At 40.2% G+C, this 25,006-nt stretch overlaps 1 protein-coding gene across 1 annotated transcript; it reads right to left on the reverse strand.

Moving 5' to 3' along the window:
• Positions 1 to 458: 458 nt before the first annotated feature.
• On the reverse strand, positions 459 to 22,276 carry LOC140233055 (fumarate hydratase, mitochondrial-like). The gene is made up of 10 exons (XM_072313170.1): positions 22,109 to 22,276; positions 16,698 to 16,823; positions 15,907 to 16,017; positions 13,653 to 13,829; positions 12,774 to 12,929; positions 11,413 to 11,524; positions 9,228 to 9,308; positions 8,720 to 8,923; positions 4,759 to 4,990; positions 459 to 4,123 (listed from the first exon to the last, which is right to left on the reverse strand). The coding sequence occupies exons 1-10, from the start codon at positions 22,196 to 22,198 to the stop codon at positions 3,931 to 3,933; spliced, it is 1,482 nt and encodes a 493-aa protein (XP_072169271.1). The 5' UTR covers positions 22,199 to 22,276; the 3' UTR covers positions 459 to 3,930.
• Between the last annotated feature and the right edge of the window lie 2,730 nt (positions 22,277 to 25,006).

Here is a 25,006-nt window from a genome sequence, read left to right on the forward strand (position 1 = left end):
ATTCTTTATTCATAAATATATCAGATAAGTGGCTGGGCATGGCCAGTTGAGTAATTTTCATTTTTATTTCATCATTTTTTTGCACCGTTTCAATTTGCGCATCTCCGTGTCTTTACCATTACTGTATAATATATCACCTATCTTTTCTAAGTTGGGATGGTGAAATGTAATTACCATCACAAAGACATACATGTATGTTCCTTAGAAAGTGGCTGGTGATTATGCAATTGTCAATAGTATTCTTATCTGCGCGGCAAATCCAGTTTGGCACATGCTTCAAATATTTTCCAGTGGCGGCATCAAACATGGGTTCAAAGGAAATGAGACAGTTGTGACTCCATTCTCTTGAACCTCCTTGATCTAATGCACAAAGTATCTCTTCCTCAGACGGCTTTTTGAACAACAACAAAATCATACTCATAATAATACTCAAACACAAACGTGCGAGCAAACAGACATCCATAGTACAGTATACACTTTATTCAGCCATGCCCTCAGAAGGAATCGAGACCTACATGAACAAACCAAGACAATAATAATTCTACATTTCAGTATTGACTGACTCCTCGTCATACCACAAGTCCAATGTATGGACTATTCTTAGAAATACACCAGGAAATTTTTGAACTGCTCTTTGCACAAAGCAGTCATTGTGGAGTAAAATGTAAGTTATATTGTGGATACCATAACCCAATTGAAAACAAAGGTAGTTCAAATCAAATCCATTACAATTTAGTTCTATGTCTAAGATATCATGGTTAAGCACAAAATATGTTCCGACATATAATGTTCATTACAGTGAAACCCCGTTATAACGAGGTCCGTGGGACCGGCGATATTACCTCGTTATAACCGGTACCTCGTTATAACCGTACGCATCAAAAACAAAGAAAAACATAAGGACGACGTTATAATATACCCATTAACGAAAGTTAAGAACATCCTTTGCGTTTTATTACACAATTATGGCTCATTATTATCGAGAGAATAAAGGGAAATTATTTTATATCTATATTATTTTTATTTCTATATTATATTATATTAAAATCTGATTGTATACAATGCGTTTATTAAATTTTTATAAACGCCAGCGCAAATAAAGTAACATAAATGCGTTGTGTACCGTAACTTGCGAGATATTTTTACGCTGGTGGTGTCATGCGGGAATGCGATAATTTCATGAATCATTTCGGCTGTAATCTTATACAATGCACGATCGTTGCGCCCAAAATGATTAAAATGCGTTGTTTTTTTTTTTCTTCCGAAAATCTCTTCGCGTTTTGAACATCCGTTCTTGAAAAATATGCGACAGGATTGAAGTTAGAAGGTTTGATCCTTTTTACGCAGATCTGTACCTCATAGACCATTCTGAAAGAAAGAAAATATTCATTGTGAAATGCGTTGTTAAAATTGTGATAATGAACAAACCCAGATTTATTCAAATTGTTAAATGCGTTTGTTTCTTCTTTTTTTTTGAACACCGATTAAGTAGCTTAACATGCGTTATTTAACTATTTTTACGCTACTGTCAACCGGCGAGATTGCGATGATTTCAGAATAACATGCGTCGTTTATCGTAACTTGCGGGGTATTTTTACGCTGTACGTGCCCAGCGGGAAGCGATGATTTCATGAATCATTTCGACTGTAATCTTATACAATGTATGTTCGTTGCCCCCGAAGGGATTGAAGATGCGTTGTTCATTTTCTTCTTCGCGTTTTGTACGTCCGTTCTTGAAAAATATGCGACAGAATTGAAGTTAGAAGGTCAAGTTGTGATCCTTTTTACACAAATCTCTTCCTCATAGACCATTCTTAAAGAAAGAGAAATCTTCATTGTGAAATACGTTGTTAAAATTGTGATGATGAACAAACCCAGATCTATTCAAATTTTTAAATGCGTTTGTTTCTTCTTCTGAACACCGGTTAAAGTAGCTTAGCATTCGTTATTCAACTATTTTTACGCAACTGTCATATCCGGCGAGATCACGATGATTTCAGAATAACATACGTGCGTCGTTTACCGTAACTTGCGAGGTGATTTTACGCTGTTGGTGTCCAGCGGGAAAGCGATGATTTCATGAATCATTTCGGCTGTTATCTCATACAATGTATTATCGTTGCGCCCGAAGAGATTAAAGATGCGTTCTTTATCGTCTTCCGAAAATCCCTTCGCGTTTTATTTTTTTCGCTACTGTCACCCGGCGAGATCGTGAAGTCATTAATTATTTCAGCTATAATCATACACTCATATTTGCTAACCAGCACCAGCGAAAGAACTGGAAGTCGTCACTACAAATGGAATGGATAAATAAATGTTGAGTTGCACACGCATTCCAAATTCCATATTGGCCACGAGTGTCGCTACATGAAAAAGTTTTTGAGCGCGTTATCATTTTTCCCTTTTTGCGCTGTGTTATGGTCTGACCTATAACATTACGCACGCGTGTGATCTCGCGAAAAAGAAAATCGAATGATTATGTTTAATAATTTAGTAGGAACATCTGATGGTATAAATGTGTCTTACTGCGTGATTTAGAGGAAAACATGGAAGGAACTGTTCTCTGCAAAACGGGAAAAAGAAATGGATAGCGAGAATTCGATTTTCAATGTTTCGTTTGTCGCGTGTTTGAAAAGCGGCAAGTCAAAAAATGGTACCTCGTTATATCCGATCAAATTTCTTATGTTTTTCTTTATCATGATGCGCCGAAAATGTCCTCGTTATAACCGGAATCTCGTTATAGCCGAACTCGTTATAACCGATTCGTTTTGCCATAGGTTTACACACAAAGGAAAACGGGACCGACGCGATCATCTCGTTATAAGCGGTTCCTCGTTATAACCGAACTCGTTATAACGGGGTTTCACTGTATTTGACCTCTGATAGCACACACAATGAATCAAGTTCATTTAAACACTCAAATACAATATTGACCTAAGTTGGGGATGGAGAACCCCAGGACAGGCCAATTATTGCATTAAAGTCCCTTACTAATCATCCAAGTTGACTTCTTTTTATAGACATCCATTAGAGCTCCTTTCACTTGGCACTGATTAGTTGGCTTTAGGATTTGTACATTCAAGTGGAAAATGAAACTTTTGTTACCATAACAGCGACTACTGTCAAACCAGAGATTTTCACAATTTTTGCGAGGCACTAAGATTTGAAAAGATAAAATGCACAAGAAAGTTTTTGTCTGGACAATGCAGTGAATACAGAACAACACTGTACACCACCATGGTCGGCAGCACACAAAAGTTTCACGCCATGAATATTTCTGGATTTACAGTACTCCCAACTATCACTGACACAACTTTGGCTTTTTCTTGTGGCAACTGAAGGCTGGCTATACATCAATTTGTCCTGTTTGTTTATAAAATCTGTATGCCCCATGAGCACCAGCCACAATCATGCCATGGGTATGGGATGTTTATATATAATGTAAGAGCTTTACAGGTTACATCACAATGTTTGGGGTACGGGAATAATGGCAGCCTGTATAATGACTTCTATGTACGGAAAGAGCGAGTAGAACAGCTGAGTTCCACTGAAATTTTCTTCCTTGACCTAATGGCCGGAAATGGCAAGTTTCCTCAAATTTTGACACCAAAATGGATCTCATCGTGTGAGGGATGGGTTCCAAAAGAGTTACCCAGTTTGGAATATATTATTCTCCTTTTACATATGCAATTAGCACAGACAAAGAAACTGGCAGAACAGTTAGTGAAACCATTACCTTACAGAGAATCTATACATTATTGGTAGTTTCCCCATTTACACCTTAGAGTTTGCAACTTTGGCCAGCAATATCTTAATATCTGGTAGAATGTGACTTTCTTTGGTTAAACCCAACAGGATATCAAATCTCCTGATTTTTATCCATGATTGGCAGAAGGTAGAACACAGAAAAGTCCCATATGATGTATATGTTTACTTTGGTCCCAACATGAGTTCTGGACGCACAATCTCATCAAACTTTTCTTCACTAAGATGTCCAAGTGTCACAGCTGCTTTCTTCAGTGTGATGCCCTCCCTGTGGGCATACTTGGCTATCTGAGCTGCTTTGTCATAGCCAATGTGTTGGTTGAGGGCAGTGACCAACATGAGGGATTCCTTTAGATATCTAGAACATGGAGCAGAAAATGGGATATGTTTCACAATATATTCACAGCAAAATGTCAGTTCAGCATTAGATTGTCTCATTTACACAGCATGGAACAGGCATAGATAATGTCAAAAGGAATGTATCACTCCATTCATACACCTTACGCGCAAAAAGCAGATTCTTGTTCTTCTCTTCCATCTGGCTTCTCTCTCCCTCTTAATACAATTAAACCTTTCTCAACAGGTAAAAATGAAGATTACATTCACTGTCAATGGGACACTCTGGGTTTATGTTGTCATATTTACTACTGTCATCTCATGATAAAGGATCAAAGTGCTGCCACCAAGACTCACTCCAGCAATCTCCTCTTTCTTAGGAGGATCTTGTCAACCCCATACCATGAGATGACCTTCACATATAATGATCTCTTGTAAGGTCTCCATGATACCTGTCACTTAACATCTCTAAACATGACAATAATGCTGGGATCAAGCTAGCATGTTCCTCTAGATTCTTCAAGAGTCAGTTTTACTGTTTACATCTCTTGGACCACTTTAAACACAAATGAATCTCACTTACTTTTTTCACAACAAAACAACATTGGTAACAAATACAACAGATGATTTGAAGCCAGCCAAGAGTGGGTTTCCTACCTGCTTATGGTGTCCCTGTTAGCCTGGATGCCATCCACACAATTCTTGGTGAAGGACGTGCAGGCATCACCAAGAAGTCTCACAGATCTCAAGACATTAGCAACCATCATGGGCTTGAAGACATTGAGTTCAAAGTGACCATTACTGCCTCCAACAGTCACTGCTGTGTGGTTCCCCATCACCTGGGCTGCTACCATGGTTATAGCTTCACACTGGGTAGGGTTCACTTTGCCTACAGGTGGAAAAAAATGGGTTAACAAACATTATCAACACATGAAGCTTTCCGGGGTACATTTGAGAGAACTATTCCATGAAATATTTGTGTATTTCGGGCTACATACACAAAACATACACACACACTCACATATTTTGTTTCCTAGTGGATAATATTTATATATTTGGAATACAGGGGTATAATAATCTGTCAATTTTCTGGTGATGTAAAAGTACTGGTTTGTATGTTTATAATGTACTCCATATCCCAATTTTGGCAGCAGTTATGGATTTTAACATATTTTAATATCTTCTTTACCAATGTATACATGTTTGGAATAACATCCCTGCACATGTACTGCATGCGCAACTGGGCATACATGCATTTTCTCTCAGTTGATGCAGACATGTGCGCACATGTTTCGGGACACGGGGACAGAAAGTTTGATACGGGTGTGTAAGTGTGTGTCTATGTTGTCTGTCTGGGTATGTGTACGTGGCATGCTTTTGCAGTGGGTGGATATGTATCGGTGTTTTGGGTGCGCAGCCGCACACTGACGCTGCGGATGTGGATAGGTGTAGGGGTATGTACATTTATGGTGTGGGCTTGTATGAGACGTGTGTGGGTGCGGGTGTGTTTGTGTGTATGTCCGTGTGGGTGTGTGCGTGTGTGTGTGTATGGGTGTGTATGGCTGTGTGTATTGTTTTTGAGTGATGGGTGGGTGGGGTTCCGAGCCATGTGTGCTTTTTGTTTTCATTAACAGAGTTTCATTAACTGAGTCTACAGTGAAACCCCGTTAAAACGAGGTCCGTGGGACCGGCGATATTACCTCGTTATAACCGGTACCTCGTTATAACCGTACGCATCAAAAACAAAGAAAAACATAAGCACGACATCGGAATATACCCATCAATGAAAGAAACTTAAGAACATCCTTTGCGTTGTTATTACACAATATGGATCATTATTATTGAGATAATAAAGGGAAATTATTTGTGAATTAGACGAAAAAGTAGGGGTTGAAATGAGATAATTCTTTATTGTAATTCTTGTTTGTTAATTTTTCCTAACACCAGCGCAAATAGAGTAAAATACAGGCGTTGTTTACCATAACTTGCGAGGTATTTTTACGCTGTTGGTGCCCAGCGGGAATGCGATGATTTCATGAATCATTTCGGATGTAATCTTGTACAATATATGATCGTTGCGCTCGGAAGGGATTAAAAATGCGATCTTTATTTTCTTCCGAAAATCTCTTCGCGTTTTGTACATCCGTTCTTGAAAAATATGCGACAGGATTGAATGTGGAAGGTTACGTTGTGTTCCTTTTTACGCAAATCTGTACCTCATAGACCATTCTGAAAGAAAGAAAAATCTTCATTTTGAAATGCAGTGTTAAAATTGTGATAATGAACAAACCCAGATCTATTCAAACTAATAAATACGTTTGTTTCTTTTTCTGATTTAGGTTAACATGCTTATTCAACTATTTTTTACGCTACTGTCACCTGGCGAGATCGCAATAATATCAGAGTAACATACATGCGTTATTTACCGTTAACTTGAGAGGTATTTTACGCTGTTGGAGCCCAGCGAGAATTCGATAATTTCATGAATCATTTCGGCTGTAATTTTATACAATGTATGATCGTTGCGTCCGACGGGATTAAAAATGCGTTCTTTATTTTCTTTCGAAAATCTCCTCGCGTTTTGTACATCCTTGAACTGTTAAATGCGTTTGTTTCTTTTTCCGAACACCGATTAAGTAGGTTAACATGCGTTATTCAACTATTTTTACGCTACTGTCACACGGCGAGATCGCGATGATTTCATTAATCATTTCGGCTTTAATCATACACACTCATATTTAGATTATCATTTGTTAAATGATAATGAACAAATCCAGATCTATTCAAATTAATAAATGCGCTTGTTTCTTTTTCGGAACACCGATTAAGTAGGTTAGCATGCGTTATTCAACTATATTTACGCTACTGTCGCCCGATGAGATCGCGATGATTTCATTAATTATTTCGGCTTTAATCATACACACTCATATTCAAATTATAGTTTGTTAAATGATAATGAACAAATCCAGATCTATTCAAATTAATAAATGCATTTGTTTCTTTTTCTGAACACCGATTAAGGAGGTTAATATGCGTTATTCAACTATTTCTACGCTACTGTCACCCGACGGGATCGCGATGATTTCATTAATTATTTCGGCTTTAATCATCCACACTCATATTTGCTAAGCAGCAAAAGAACTGGAAGTCGGAATTAAAAATGGAAAGGATATAATAATGAGTTGCACACGCATTCCAATTGTCCATTTTTGGCCACAAGTGTCGCTACATGAAAAGTTTTTGAATGCGTTATCTTTTTTATTTCTCGTTGCGGTGTGGTCTGCCCTAATATCACGCACGCGTATCGCGGAAAAGAAAATTGAATGATTATATTTAATGATTTAGTAGGAACATCGGAAGACATTCCTGTGTCTTATCGCGTGATTTAGAAGAAAACATGGAAGGAACTGTTCTCTGCAAAACGGAAAAAGACGTAGATAGCGTGATTTCGGTTTTCAGGGTTTCGTTTGTCGCGTGTTTGAAAGCGGCAATTTAGTCAAGAAATGGAACCTCATTATATCCGATCAAATTGCTGATGTTTTTCTTTATCATGATGCACCGAAATTGTCCTCGTTATAACCGAACTCGTTATAACCGATTCATTCTGCCATAGGTTTACACGCAAAGGAAAACGGGACCGACGCGATCACCTCGTTATAAGCGGTTCCTCGTTATAACCGAACTCGTTATAACGGGGTTTCACTGTACTGAGATAAATTGCTGAAACCAGAATCTCGTGGAACGAGACACATGTACATGGGCAGGCACCAAGTGCAATATTTTAATTATTAGAATACGCGTACTTGATGTACTTTGTTTAGTGTTTTGTTACTTGCCTTTCAGTTATGTATACATATATATCTATTTTCCTTTACATGTGGAATTTTGAAATGGAGACTGTTGAGAAGATTTTTATGCCTTAGTGCATGACAATAAATGATCTTGAAATCTTGAAATACAGAATAAACATCCCTCATAATGCTCCTTTTATTTTGAAAAGCACAACTGTTTGGTATACAATGCGCAATATAACCTTGAAATCACTGTATTCATATATTGAAAACATACCATAGAAACAAAGGTAATGATGTTACACTAACAATTCCATTTCAAAAACATTCTTCAGGGTTTTGTTTTTCAACAAAATTTATTTGGGGATTATACAGTAGCATTAAAAACAATCAGTTTGAGCCCAATGTTCAGCACATCTTTAAATGAAACATTTTCTCTGTGACTCTATCAAAGACTTTCTGATGACGGGCAGTCAACCCAGATGCTTGCTAAGTTATCTGCAGAACTCATAAATGAAAGAATACTAACAATCTCACTATACAAGAATCAACCATCAACCTACTCTTGTCATTTTTTTTTTTTTTGGTAAAGTGAAGAGCATTCTGCAGACTGCTGTAGGAGTATCCACACATTATTCTTTGATAGTGCCAGATCTAGATATAGCCAAGCTACTGCAATTGCATACACTCCTAAATTATGAAACAGCTTAGGACACCAACATGTTCTTAAAAAATGGCTCCATGACAGATTTTTCAATGGGGGATGTCATGAAATCAATGGCTGAAGTACCTTTCTTCAAAGAAATATAAGCATGGAAAAGACTTACCAGGCATAATACTGCTCCCTGGTTCATTTTCTGGAAGGATCAATTCCCCAAGGCCACACCTTGGACCTGACCCTAGGAATCGAATGTCATTGGCAATCTTCATCAAACTGCAGGCAAGAACATTGAGGGTGCCATGCACTTCAACCAGAGCATCGTGTGACGCCAGAGCCTCGAACTTATTTGGAGCTGTGGTAAAGGGGAGTCCTGTTTGGGTTGTATAAACAGAGAAATTAATATCAATAACTGAATAAGTAGATTCTATCATAATTTTGGCAGTATGTCCAAAGTTTTTAGTTTAACGTCACCATGACTGCATGAAAGTGTGAGCATCTTGCTTTACAAAGTGCATATCTACTCTTGAAGATATTAACCTTGGTCTATGTAACGATCACCACCTGTCATATTTTTCTTCATTTCATTCTTCCCTTTTTCTTTTTGAATGCTTCATAGGGCTATAGTCTAGTTCACTGTTTAAACAAGAGTTTATTCCAGTCCGGAAACTTCTCACCTGTGTAAGTGGCAACTGTTGACGCAACCTTCTCGGCAAAGCCTATCCTTGTATTCAGCCCTGTGCCAACAGCTGTTCCACCTGGACACAGTAAAAGAAAAAAAAAATTCTGGAAAAATCAATTTAATAATCATACAGACTCTCTGCCATACATCATTTCATCTCCTTGTAACAATGACAAAATTATGTGCACAGTGCACTGACCTTGTACTGCAGTCATTACACTTTTGATCAAATAGAAGGTATAAAATTAATGCAACACCATAACCTTATCCATAATCAGATAAGCTGCGGTATTGTGATATCTGAAGTGGTTTGATATTTCCAGCATGCTTCATTCATCATTCCCATAGAAAAAACAATCATCATTGTATGAAGGGCCATTAACTAAATCTTTTAAACGCAGAAAAGTTAATGACGACAAGTTATAAACTTAGTGATAACACTGAAACATGTTTTCAGTTTGATTGTTACCATTATCACAGTGAACAACAGGTATGGTACTTAAAAATCCATTTTGAACCCTATGCAAACTATGCAGATAAACAATCACTGATATGCATCATTGTCTCTGTTAAAAATTGATGAGTCAAGACTTTTTCTTACTCATACACAACATATGAGAATTATAGTCTAAGTATAATTTGGGTGCACACACACAAAAAAATGGTTGTAAAAGGACTTCTCATTTATACCCGTAATTATGTCAATTAATAATTCATGTACATAGAATACATGGAAGATATGGAATAAAAAAAGCTCTGTAACAAAATGACAGTATTCTAAGAGCATGTCTCTGCTTAGTTAAAGGGAAGATAAACCCCAAGAGCAATGTGGATTGAGTGAAAGCAGCAACATTAGTAGAATACATCAGTGAAAGTTTGAAGAAAATCGGACAATCGATGCAAAAGTTATGAATTTTTAAAGTTTTGGTGTTGGAACCGCTGGACGAGGAGACTACTAGAGGTTATGACGTATGAGTGGACAACGATACCAAGAAAATATAAAGAAAATTCTACAAAAATCCATTTTTCATGAAAATTACAAATTCCATCAACTTGATATTGACATATGTTAGGGGTAGCAATTATTCCCCCTGCTTTCTGAAAGAGGTTGGTCCATTGCTCTTTCATAATTCTAGAAAAGTGAATTTTTGTTGAATTTCCTTTATATTTTCTTTGAATTGTTGTCCACTCATACGTCATATCCTCTAGTAGTCTCCTCATCCAGCGGTTTCAACACCAAAACTTTAAAAATTCCTAACTTTTGCATCGATTGTCCGATTTTCCTCAAACTTTCACTGATGTGTTCTACTAATGTTGCTGCTTTCACTCAATCCACATTGCTTTTTGGGTTTACCTTCCCTTTAAGGCTATACAATGATACTCGCCTTAATGACTGGTGCTAGCACAAAAAAGAACCTCTAACTAACCTAAAATCATCTTCATAGACATTTGGATTTAGTGAATGCAGCAATATCAGAACACATCAGTGAGAGTTTGAGGAAAATCAGACAATCCTTTCAAAAGTTATGAATCTTTGAAGTTTCTGCTCAGTCACTGCTGGATGAGAAAACTAATACAGCTTGTGATGTCACATGTATATAACGATATAAAGAATATAAACCAAATTTAACACATTTTCACTTTTCTCGCATAATAAAAGAACACTTGACTTGCCTCTTTGAAGTAACTACAATTTCAATCAAACTATGCAGAGCAAAATCTTTGATGGGCAGAGCAAGTGCATGATTATTACATTAATTGTGCACACAAGACACTTGAAAGGAAATATAAAGGTGAAATGACTATAAATAAAAAGTACACACACAAAAGTGAAGTAGAGAAGTTCTGCATTTCCTTTCCTGGTATTTTAATCTAGTATTTAGCAATTCTGGAAAATGAAACAAAACAAAACGAAAACTTTGAACTTAATTTTCTTTTATAGCTGTACTTTCAACTTAACAAGATATTTAGTGCACTTTGGCATAGCAGAAGAAGCTGCAACTTAATTTTCTTTTATAGCTGTACTTTCAACTTAACAAGATATTTAGTGCACTTTGGCATAGCAGAAGAAGCTGCAGCACAGAGAACTTATTGGTTCTCTGTTTTGTTTATAAAAGACAAATCTATTTATGCAGGGATGGTAATACAGGTGGAATCAAGAAGTGAAAAATTGTACCTACCAGCTGCTAACTCATAGAGGCGTGGGAGGGAGGAAGTCACCCGCTGAATGCCATTTTCTACTTGTGTTCTGTAGCCACTGAATTCTTGACCAAGGGTCATTGGAGTCGCATCCTGGTGGAGCAGTCACAAGAACAAAGATTTTGGGTAAGAAGAGAGACATATGGTTAAAACTTTGTCTTGGCCAAATAACTAGACAATTGTTTGTATTGCCAACTACACTTCATTCAATTAATAGTTACATAATCATACTTCAACTTTGTATTATAAAGCACTGCAGAGAATGATAAGTCAGTATTCTGCTTAACCCGCCGAGGACGGACTGATTTTGCTACAACACGCATTTCAAATAGTCACATGCCCGAGTATACTCGGGACTCGTCCTCAACGGGTTAAGATCTGCCAGCAATAGTTTTTGTTTTGTTACATCTTCATAGACACCTAATACCAGAAATCATATAACTTCGCCATGAGATATGGCAAGGAAAATTAAAAATAGTGATTTATACACATGTACTGTAAAAGTGGAAATTTTTGCACACAGGAATATTTATGCACGCCACATGTTCCAGTATATAGCTAGTGTCCTGATTCCGTTGAATTAAATACACATAAAATTCATCTTACCCGGCCAAGCACAAAAAATTTATCGCGCGAAAATATCCACTTTTACAGTACTGGTAATGTCTTTGTGCTTGTGTATGTGTGCACATAAGACTTTCTGTGGAAAGGCATAAGAGCATCTATGCATACTGTAAAACACGATATACTCGCGGCATGAAAATTTCGCGAATTGAAATTTTTGCACACAGGAATATTTATGCACGCCACATGTTCCAGTATATAGCTAGTGTCCTGATTCCGTTGAATTAAATACACATAAAATTCATCTTACCCGGCCAAGCACAAAAAATTTATCGCGCGAAAATATCCACTTTTACAGTACTGGTAATGTCTTTGTGCTTGTGTATGTGTGCACATAAGACTTTCTGTGGAAAGGCATAAGAGCATCTATGCATACTGTAAAACACGATATATTCGCGGCATGAAAATTTCGCGAATTGGAGCCGACGACCTTTCTCGCAGCATGAAATTTTTTCGCGAATTGCCACTGGCATCCAATGCACATTGAGTAGAAAAGAACCTTCGTGCGCATTTTAATTTCGCGAATGGTGGTGCTTGCGAAATTTGCGAAATTAAAATGCACGCGAACATTCCTCGTTTGACAGTATTTCACTAAACCCAGTGTGCTGTTTGTTTGCAGTGTAGCGTTCATGTCAGTAGAATCTGCTAGTCTCATTAGGGTATCAGTAAATCTGTGCAATAACAGTAAATGTCAAACCAAACAGAGCTCCTGGCTCACCTGAGTGTGTGTTCTACCGATTTTAATGACATCTTTGAACTCCTCTTCCTTGTTTCTGAGGGCGCTGTGTAGTAATTTGAGGCCAGGCATCAGTCTCTGCTCAATCTCAAGGGCCACAGCTATGTGCATTGCAGTTGGAAAGGTGTCATTAGAACTCTGAAACAAATGAAATCAATGAAAAACAGGTGCATATTGTGCCAAAATTTGCAAATGTTGAAAACTTCATTCTACAGAGATCTTACATTCTTGTACCGAATCAAAGAAAGTAGATCTATGACTTTGTGGAAAAGATGAGAGGAATCTTTAGCAACTTCAATGTCTGCAAGTTGTCCATGTCATATGGGCATCACATACAAGCTGTTTTTTGTCATGTCTTTTGCATCGAACTCCTCATGATTAACTAAAACATTTTTTCTTGATTGTGTTCAAAGTTCAACGTATTCTATTCTCAAATGCCTTTCAAGAGGAAAAGCACTGCTTCTCACACAGTCCAGCAAACGTTTAGTCTTCTGCGAAAGATAATTAATCGTTCAGACTTTGGCATTAGACATATCATAGTTAAGTGGTAAATAAGGTTAATAAGGCCAGATAGAGTATCATATCAGATAACTAATGCAACATTCATGACTTCTTTATAATCTGTCTGGATCATTTCAGATTTGTACAAAACAACACTACTTTCATTCTTGGAGGAAGATTTTTCTTTCTTTCTTCTTCTTCTTCTCTTTTTGCATACTTCTCCTTTGTTAAACTTCAAACATTGTACTTCCTTTAGCATGATGCCATCTTGTTTGTTGTCAGCAATTTAATGGCTTTAGAATTTTGTCAAAATGTGTGTGTTTTGGTGTCATGAATTCAAGAGCCTAGCATCCTCCATACCTGACTCTTGTTGACGTCATCATTAGGATGTACAGGTGTCTTACTACCAAGCTGTCCTCCCATCAGCTGGATGGCACGATTACTAATCACCTCATTGACATTCATGTTAGTCTGTGTCCCAGACCCTGTCTGCCAGATCACTAGAGGAAAGTGTTCATTCAGATTGCCTGCAATAACCTGCAACATGAATTTTCTGCTGTTGTTAAGTGCAAAAAACACTCTTCCATGTGACATGAACAAGAATGAAGTGTAGCATGACAATTTTTCAAATGAAGAAAAAACTAGATATATCGCTACGGCGACTGATATGCCTCCGCCATAATGCATGGTTCTCCTAATAGGTCTATAGTACAATGTCTTGACAATGTGTGATGACAGTTTCACACAATTGGCAAAATATTAAAATGACAGGTTTGACACAAATGTGCTGAATGTTCACTTTCCTAGAACAGGGTTCAATTGGATGAATGATTAAAATGTCAGAGTGCAGGTATTTGGGGAACTGATGACTTTTGACCCTTTTATAAGTTTATGCATTGCGTAATTTTCAAGGTATTGAGAAAAAGTATAATTTCAGTATCAAAAGGGAAAATAGCATTATCTAAACCTGGCCTTTGACCTTTGACCTCACAGTTCCAAAGAGAATCACTGTTAGGTTGAACATGCATAAATATGTAAGTTTCATGATGATACCTTGAGTTACTTTTGAGATATGGAGGAAAAAGTGCAATTCAGCACATTCACTTGACCTTTGAACTTTGACCTTTGACCTTTTGGCAAGAAACTTCCCACAGAATATATATTGGGTAATACATGCATACATCAAGTTAAAAAAAACAAAACAAAAAAACCTTCAGGCATTGCATAAATATAAGGAAAGTAGTGATATTTTGAGGAGTTGACCTTGACCTTTGACCCCGTGACCTTTGACCCATGACCCCAACTTCCCTAGATAATCACTGCCCATCGGTACAAGCATATATACTAAGTTCCATGAATATACCTTAGAACCATTTGCGAGATATGGAGAAAAACATGAAATTTCAAATTTTTTTTTTCACAAAATAACCTGTGACCTTTGACCTTTGACCCTGTGACCCTAAAATCCACACAAAGTATTATCCCCCAAGGATATACCCTTAAACCAAGTTTGATGTAAAACCACCACACGGTTCTTGAGATATCGACAAAAACAAAACGGGACGGACGGACGGATGACCCGAAAACATAATGCCTCCGGCCACTTCGTTGCGGAGGCATAAAAATAGCTGCATGTATACCATACTTGGCAAGTGAGCTTTTTAATTCACACAGAAATACCACTCTTTCTTCCTCTCTGCTTCCTACCAACAAAATGTTCACATTTGCAAAAAGGGACACTGCAGACACTGCAAAAGTAATTGTTTCATCCAATACTTTGTTCTATGTCATGCCAGATATACCCCATTCATTTTCTCAAAAACATTTTTCCTTTTTTACAGCCAAGGGGAAAGTTTAATTTGAGACAAAAGCAAGGTACACATATCAAAGGCTACTAGCTCCCACGGTGGTTTTAAAATGTACAACATTGAGTGCCTGCATAAGAGGTATAATATCTGATATACTGAGAGTCATGATATTATACAAATGATGCACAGGATAGAGTGCGTTAGTGGATATGTAGCGCACTTGAGGGTATTTACAATTGTGAAACATGCACGAGGCGAAGCCGAGTGCATGTTGCACTACATTGTAAATACCCGAGAGTGAGCTGCATCTCCACAAACGCCACGAAATAATCCTGTGCATCATTTGTTTTATAAAATGGGTCGAAAACTAACAGCATTTTTCACGTACCTTTGTGGGTCAATACCAGTCAGCTACATGTAGCACTTGCTCAAGAGTCAAGATGTCCGAAGATGTTCGTCCCAAACATTTACGCACGTCGCACTCGGAAATCCCGCACATATAAGTACTGTACGTATAAGAGTATACGTACGCCACACATGTTATGCACACAAGAAAGGCCGGCCGGCAGCCCGAACTAGAAGTTGTTTACAGGATTGACAGCGCGTATAGTAGCGCGTAACAACTGATTGAGTGCGCACTGCTAGTGTAAACATTGTGACGTCAGGCCGTGCATGTTAGTGAGAAATTAATGTACGCACACGTGACTCATTTCAGCGCTTCCAATTGGCTACATTCTTGAACCCATTTTATAACTGGGTTTATAAAAAGGGTTTGTCATAGATGCCTGCTGAACAAATCTCAGTACCTCATCAGCTGCCTTGATGATGAAGTTAGCCTTGTCCAAGTCAAGACCAAACTCAGTATTGACTTCTGCTGCACACCTTTTCAAAATCCCAAAGGCTTTGATGATAGGAGTCTGGAAACAAATGGAAAACTTCTTGTAAGAATTTCAGCCCATCCTTGTATTCTTGAATTATGTTATTAAAGCAAAATTAATCTTACACATAAAATACAAGAGGGTATCTTCAAGTTCTATACCAAGATTATTTTTCACATGATTGACATGAGTAGTTAGCACTTACAGTATATATGAAATTAATGCATAAATTACAATAAAAATGGGAGAAAGGATATACACCCTGTTGTTTAATTCAAATCAATTTACATGCCGTGCTATTACACAAGCAACGGCTGCATAATATCACACAGTGCCTAGCAATCAGTCATTAAAACAATTCTAGCTGCTTCCAATAACAATCTATTTCAGGTACCAGTAGCCAATTTTTCTAATCGCTGGCTAACATGAACAAACCAGCCATCATGACTGACCACAGCTGATTAACACTGTACAATGTACAACTGGCACCAAATGTTGCACATTTTTGTGCTCAGTCATGTTTGCAGTTATATAAAGAAATTCAAAAGTAGGTTATTGGAGGGAAACTTGATTGCCATGAAAACAGTGCCAGTCGGGGCCAGCTCTTGGCAGGCAGCCCGAGCAGCATAAACAGACAAAAGACAGCTTTTTCAATCCTCCTCGAGGAGGACCCAAAATTTTCCCCCACAGTATAAACAGTGGAAAAATGTCTTGCTTACAGGCATCTTCTCCATGTCACCACCGATGTCAAAGTTGATAAGTGAGCGTGCTGTCATGGCTCCATAGAGCTTGTCTGCTGGAACCTCAATCTCACCAAAGGTGTCTCTCTCCACTCTGTATTGGGCCTGAGCAAAAAATATTGAACTTGTTAACAGGATGCATTCATGAAGTATTGGAAGACATATATCATTGTCTTTCACTGACTGCCATTTTGAATAATTGGGAGTTCACATGATTGGAGCTGCACTTCTTGACCTTTAAAAGTGCAGCTCTGATCGTGTGAACTCCCGATTATTCAAAATGGCTGTCAGTGAAAGACAAAGTACCGTTCCCACATGTTGCACATAATCTTCGTTTTCAGTAAGTTCGTTGTGAATTGTGTATGTCAATATCAAAGAGATTATACCTACAGATAGAGTAAGTAGTCGTCATACGCGTGCGTACAAATAGTGCGTCCAAAATTGAAGAGGGAGCGCACACTCAGCTCCTGGCACTGGATCTAAGTCTACGTTCAAGTCATATCTTCTCATATCATATCTGGAATGATATGTTATTCTTCATTACACATTTTCATTTTCAGAATCGCAATGTGGTTAATTGTTTAAATATTAGTTTCTGCGATGATACCATATCATTTGAACCATTTAGTAGAGTCCAGACCTTTTTGTTGTTCGCAAAATTAACAGTGGGAACTTGGGTGTAGACTAGACAGTAGTTGAGCACTATGACGTTTGTTTCGCGTACATTCCCACTCACGCCATAAAATCAAACAACATCAGCACCATTATGACGCTTAAACATGACCATTGTGACGTCACAATAAAACAACGCAAGGTCACTGCGCCGAATATTCAAGTCAAGCGCATTTAACAGTGTGCTGCCATCTACTGTACAGGATCCGTGCAATGGCGGCTCCCACAATGCAAAATGGCAGCTCCCTCGCGCGGCTGCCTCTCTACTGGACTACGCCCTCTTGTGGTATAATCTCTTTGGTCAATATCGATAACATAAACATATTTCTAATATATGAAGACTGTCTGTAATGAGTTTGAGGTGACCAAAATGATGTCAAGTATCAAAACTCGACATGATCGACACGTTCGCTTTGCGTTCGCTTTGTTGTTGTGCACCATCCTGGTACAGCCCTGTTGCGTTTCTACAGTGACTGGGCTGTGTATTGACCGATTCGGGTTCGTTGACGGCAGCAGACATTTTATGGCACTGGGCGCAGCCATGAGCTCAAATTGCGGTGTCTCAGCCGACCCCCCCCCCCCTGCTCTCCCCCACCCCCCGGGCAACATGTTTATCGCGCACTTGTAACAAAGGTTCGCGCACTAAGAAAGCATTCGCGCACTCAGTACGAGACGCCCATTGGCTAAAGCAACCATGCATCAGTTTTTCATTCTGCGCGCGTGCTAATGTAGGGAGAGGGGTGGGGAGTGGGAAGCGGGGGGGGGGGGGGGTCGGCTGAGACACCGCGTAATGGCGCTGCCCATGCCAAAAAAAGACATAGCGCGTCACAGAATCGGTCAATAGTTATCTTGGAGAGTAACCGCACCGGCGACCCTATAAACTGTGACCAGCCCCAAGGCTACGCAGTATAACTGTGTACAAGGAGCGCCCCGGGGTTACATCGACCCCAACATGTACCGTTTTAAAGTGCCCCGCGCCGGGGTTACTTGGAGATCGAGTAGCCTACCCAGTGGCACTTCAGGCTTGGATCCCTCATTCCCATGCTATTAGTATCTAGCTACCAGATAGCCCCACCTCACACACACACACACACACACACACTTTTGGCTCGTCGAAAATGAAAAGGTAAAAAATCAGAAAAAAATGAAAAATCACAACACCCATTATCTATAACTATGAATTTAAATTTCCAAAGATTCCGCCCTGAGACTTGACCTTGACACCCCTCCCCCCATCCACACACACACACACACACTGAAAAACTTTCCGCGGCCCAACTTGTCATCGTGAGTTGACTTCTCGTCTCGATCTGCACTGATCTGCATGCCTTATGTCATAAATGTTATAGGCCTCTTCTGCAAGGTGATTTACCAAGTTGGCCAGCCTGGTAACCCCGGGACGCTCCGTGTACACAGTTACACACTGTGGGAGCGTCCTGAGTCAATAGAGTGCTATATCGGTAAGCTTGAAAAACATACACAGTCTGTCACAGATTTTCGCGCCTCCGTAAGTTTCGAATTTCACTAGAAAAAAACTTACTTTTATAGTAAACATAAGATTCTTATCTAATTCCTACCATACGTTCACCTTGTTCTTGTTCACACTGGTCCAATGATCTTGAAAAAATGTTTTTTTTTACAGGTCCATCTCCTAGCTCCCCATCCCATTCACCATTTTCGAAATCAGTATGCAGTACACTGCGCACATAAATATTCATGTGCTGGGCGGAGTCGCAATGCTTTTAGCCTTCTGACAAGGCCTGCGCGCGCGTACCCACCCAGAAAGCAACGCAATATACAGCGAGAGGGTTTGCCACAACAGTATGATACAGCCTTGCCATAAAGCTACAGCTGTACAGATGAATTGACGGCCAGCGCATGCGCACAAGTTTCATATCCATTGACTGTATAAGATGTCGTTCTCCCAAGTTCCTTTAGACCGAGTCGTATTTAACTCATCAATTCGAGCAGAAATGGAATATTGGCAGGACCAAAAGTTGAACGCAGTCAGTCTTCAACATTATAACTTCACCTGTAAGTCTTCATATTACAGAATTTTTGCGATTTCATATTGATATTTAGGCGCTATACTTCGCCTGTCATGATCATATCTGCTACAATGCGCAGCCCCAACACTGCGTGTTGGGGCTGCTCGCAGTTAGCCAGCGGATCCAGGACAACTCGCCCTCGAGACAGGTCCGAGGGCGAGTTGTCTCAAGTGGCGAAGGAATACTAGTATACCCCGAATGTTTGATTTAATTTCAGACAAAATAAAAGCTGCTTAAGAATGAGTTTGCATTTATCTGAATGCACACAGTTTCTATTTTTTTCTGATTAAAATCATTTTTAAAATGAAAATTATGGCATTTTGTTTTCGCATTTTCCCAGCCCTGGCTTGAGATTGCTAGAATTGCCATGCCCGATGTGAGCTCGCCCCCTGATTCTTCTTGGCAAACTGCAGTAAATTTTTCGACTTTGAATGCACCTCTTGGGACTTCATTTATGATTCAGGTTTGTATTATTGATTAATGATGCTATAAATTCGATTAATATTTCACTGTCTTCGTTTATTCAGCAAAAGAAGAAGAAAATACGATCTCGCCCTCGCCTCTTTTTCTCCCGCTGGCGCGGCATGCATTGTAGGCTGCATTGTGTTCCTGTTAACTTATACCCAGAGCTGAGCGTCGCGCGCCCGCGACTCCGGGGTAAACCTTCCTGTCCTCCCGCTGGCTTTCAACTGCCGGCGGGGTTTCGGTTGTTAAGTTGTAGAGAGCAAATTTAATGACTAAGAGATCAATCGAAATTAGGGCTATGTTCACCCACTCGGAGTCAAGTTCATCATCAAAACTATACCAAATTCAACTTCAAATCGTGAAGACGGCGACACATTAAACCCGACCGGCAGTGGAAAGCCAACGGGAGGCCAGAGAAGTTTACCCCGGAGTCGCGGGCGCGCGACGCTCAGCTCTGGCATAACGGGAACACAATGCAGCCCACAATGCACGCCGCGCCAGCGGGAGAAAAAGCGGCGAGGGCAAGATCGTATCTTCTTCTTCTTTTGCTGAATAAACGAAGACAGTGAAATATTAATCAAATTTAACCTACTATCTAGCATCATTAATCAATAATGAAACCTGAACCATAAATGAATTCTAAGAGGTGCATTCAAAATCGAAAAATTTACTGCAGTTTGCCGATGAGAATCAGGGGGCGAGCTGAGATCGGGCACGGACGATTCGGCGATTCTTGCGATCTCAGGGCTAGGAAAATGCGATAACAAAATGCCATAATTTTCATCTTAAAGATGATTTTAATCGGAGAAAATAGAAACTGTGTGCATTCTGAAATTCAATTTAGGCAGATAAAGTTAAATGCAAAATTATTTTGAAGCAGCTTTTATTTTGTCTGAGATTAAATCAATCATTCGGGGTATATTCCTTCGCCACTTAAGACAACTCGCCCTCAGACCCGAGACAACTCGCCCTCGAAAAACGAGGGCGAGCTGTCTTCCGGGTGACTTGTCTCGAGGGTGAGTTGTCTGGGGCCCTAGCCAGCTTGGTAACTATTGCACGTGTATGGACAGCTCGACAGATGCTCACTTTTGGTGAAAAAAGAAGCTGATCAGTGATACTAACTAGTCTATCTTATCTACCGTTAGTGCACCAGTTTTCAACAGGACCCAGATTTCGACACCCAGCAGATAATTTATATAAAATTTCATACTCAATACAAACGTCTGACTTCAGCAATCAACCAAGTTGTCAATCACATTTCTAGTCTTATATAAACACCGTTTGTCACTTGTCATCATAATCCGACGGTAGAATATTTAGGAGAAAAGCAACACAGTGTCAGCAGAAATGTTAATGTCAGCCATTTTTAGGGGTTCAAAACAATATGACGCATTTTGTATACATCGCCGTAAAATTAAATTCACCCGTGCCGGTTATCTTGCTTTAGTATCAGTTTGTTTGCCAAATCTTGATGTTTGATTTCATAATCGTCTTTAGTAATTTCATGGCTGAATTCGTGATAAATGAGCAAACTTTTAGAAAGAGTTGGCTTTGAGAATGTGGCACCAGATTTCGACATTCCCATATCAAGACACGTTATAGAGGAAACAACAAGTTCTTGCGCCGGTATGATTGCTAGTTTGCGTCCACAATGCAGTGTACGCGTACTGTACGCGCCATGTGATTTCTGTGTGATGCGCGCTGTGATTGTGTCGAAAAATGATGCTGCGTGTCGAAATCTGATGCCAGCGACGGCGTGACGGAAATCGCTTAAAAATTGAACGCGAGTGCATTCAAATGGGAATTCGTTTAAGGCATATTATTATTTGCCTTTGTAGCTCAACTTCATATCGAAATTCTGAGGTAAAACGGTGCAGTATTGATGGTAAACAAGGAAATGTGCTAAAGTGTCGAAAACCGGTACCCTTAGGTCCTACTGTACATAGCCAGTGCCAGCAATTTTAGCTCCCTAACGTTACCTGTAAAAAACTAAAGTGCAAAACAAATCAAAGCAAAAATAATGGTAACTGTCAGAACCTAAGCAGTAGAAGTTATAAAGCTAACCCGTTACACTATGAAACCAGAGTCATCAGGCACAATACCGGTACCTGTGTGAAAGACATTTGACTGTTCAACGTTTGGAGTCTCATCACACTCACCCACCCGCAGTCATTGATACTGTGTAGACAATTTGTTACCACTCACCATCTTTTGTGTGATCGTATTTATGTACCGACACACGCCAGCTCGAATAAAACCTGAAGTAAGGACCTTCTTCGTGATTACAGCCGTCATTCACTCAGTCTCTAGGGTCTGATGTCAACAAATCTCGTTTTTCGTCCTTGAATAAACTTGAAACTTGAAACGTGAACTTGAAACTTATTGGCTTTCCGTCCAGGATCGGGATCAGCTTGGCGTACTCGGCACAAAATTTGACGCTGGTTCATCACCGGCGAAAATAATCGAAAATGTACCGGTCGGTGCGCGGCTGACATAGCCTTTTGGCAAGGCCTCGTGGCTGAAAAAGAGACTAACTGCGAGAGAACGGGTACTACGGTGAATGCGAGACCGAGCCGAGCGAGCGGCTGCGCCACTCGGTCTCGGGTTCTCGGTGTGGCGAGTTAGTCTCAATCTTCAGCCACGAGGCCTTGTCAAAAGGCTACGGCTGACGCGACTCGACTGCACTGTGGGAAAAGATTCGCAGAGACGCGATACCACCATACCACCGTACATGTACCGGCGATCCCCGCGCTGCTGTACCCTGGGCGCGCCTCTGGCGCTGAGCATTACACTGTAGTATGCTCGGGCACGTACATTCGCACTCGGTTACATGTGGAGTCAACACGTGTTGTTTAGATACACCGAATGATGCTGAACAGTCGGTCTCCCTCGGCCTCGCCTGCCTGTCTACCATAAATAAAAATTTGCACCCACCGGAATTATTAGAGGCACAGCAGCTCAGGGGCGCCAGGTTGAGAGGCAGAGCAGAATAGAATCTGATGTAGAACTCTAAAAGGGGGGTGGAACCTACTAGATCTACTGAGTGAGTGAGTACTGACTGTGTCTTTATAATAAGGCAGTGTATACAACCACACGCGTGTGTCTTTACCATCCAGCCACACGAGTGTGGTTGTAGCCATGGCCCTAGTTGCTGGATACAGCCACACTCGTGTGTATAATGTACTGTACTATGTACATATCCACAAACACGTAGCGGGAATGTGTGTGTGGCCGGCCACATCAACACGCGATCATGCACCACTGCAAAGCAATGAACATGAACCTGCCTCCTAGATTAATCCCATTTAATATTATCACACCATCTAGACAAATTTACTTTTTTTTCATTTTTAACTTTATTCTCATTTTCTTGATTTGATGAGGTAAATTTAAAGTTACAATTGATTTTGATACATCGTGTCGCCGTTATTGAGACTTCGCCTTCGTGTCGTTCGTTCGGGTACTCGCAAATCGCGCATCCACGATCCAGCGTACACAGGCAGCCGGCGCGCGAGTCCGGGTCCCTCCTGGGGCAGGCGGCACAACTGCGCTGGCTAGGCTGCAGCTGCACTGAGCGATCGCTAGCACACCACCAGCAGTTTAGCGATGTCAATCCAAAGTCCCCCAATTTAGCGGCAGTTGTAACTTTGCTATTAATTCTAAATCCATCATATCAAGCAAACAAGATGAGAATGGAGCGAAAAATATATTTGTAAAATAACAATATTAAAAGGTATGAAAATGAGGTTACTTTCATCACTTTGTGAGCAAGCTGATTGCGTGGCGTTTACGTGTTTGACATGCACGCACGGCGATCATCTTCTCCGTACCGTGTGTGTACATTGTATCCCTATGTACATGTACATTACACACAAGTGTGGCTGTATCCAGCGACTTGGGCCATGGCTACAACCACACTCGTGTGGCTGGATGGTAAAGACACACGCGTGTGGTTGTATACACTGCCTTATAATAATGCATTTGATCGCTTTCCTTGGCCTCCCTTGCAAGTTTACACAAGACGAAACGTAGCATCGATCGGCCCCGTAGGTAGGCGTAGCATCTACACAAGTGTCTAAAAAAGGTAACTGTGTTCTGTGTTAGAATAAGATAGATATCTAACGTTAGAGTCAGAGAGTTCTACCGGTAAGACGTACTTACGACAGTGTTCGCTAATGCTCCACACTACGTTATAGAACTAATGTTATTACAGATTCCCTGGCTATCCTGTGGGTTTTAGGGGTCTAAATTATTTTGGGCTGCTAACTTCAGCACAGGCATAGATATCAGTTCGGGAAACCCACTCACAAGGGGGGCCCCTCCTTATAAGTAACCCGTCCCCCTTATAAGTAACCCCGTCCCCCTTATAAGTAACCCCCGGGGCACCCCTTATAAGGAGTCTTCACGCTTTTTTGCAATGCAACGCGAAAATGAAAGGACTGCGGCAATTCGCTTGATTGTGTCCATAAAGCTTCACAAGTTTCCTAGTTACTCACGAAATTTGAGCAAAATCGGTTTGAGGCATCATATCTAAAATCATGGATTTAAACGCGATGTCAAACGACCCATGCGAATGCTGAAATGCGAGCGATTACTGGCGTGAGTGTCGCCAGGCGCGGCGGCGCGGCAATGCTTGAGTGCAGACGTGGCGACTGAGTACGGAGGTCAGTCGCCACGTCTGCACTCAAACATTGCCGCGCCGCCGCGCCTGGCGACACTCACGCCAGTAATCGCTCGCATTTCAGCATTCGCATGGGTCGTTTGACATCGCATTTAAATCCATGATTTTAGATATGATGCCTCAAACCGATTTTGCTCAAATTTCGTGAGTAACTAGGAAACTTGTGAAGCTTTATGGACATAATCAAGCGAATTGCCGCAGTCCTTTCATTTTCGCGTTGCATTGCAAAAAAGCGTGGAGACTCCTTATAAGGGGTGCCCTGGGGGTTACTTATAAGGGGGACGGGGTTACTTATAAGGGGGACGGGTTACTTATAAGGAGGGGCCCCCCTTGTGAGTGGGTTTCCCGAACTGATATGGACTAGTCTATGGAAAGCCAAAATGGTTTCACCCTAACCCTAACCCAAACCCAATCCCTAACCC

Source organism: Diadema setosum, chromosome 1 (assembly GCF_964275005.1).
Source record: "Diadema setosum chromosome 1, eeDiaSeto1, whole genome shotgun sequence".
NCBI lineage: Eukaryota > Metazoa > Echinodermata > Echinoidea > Diadematoida > Diadematidae > Diadema > Diadema setosum.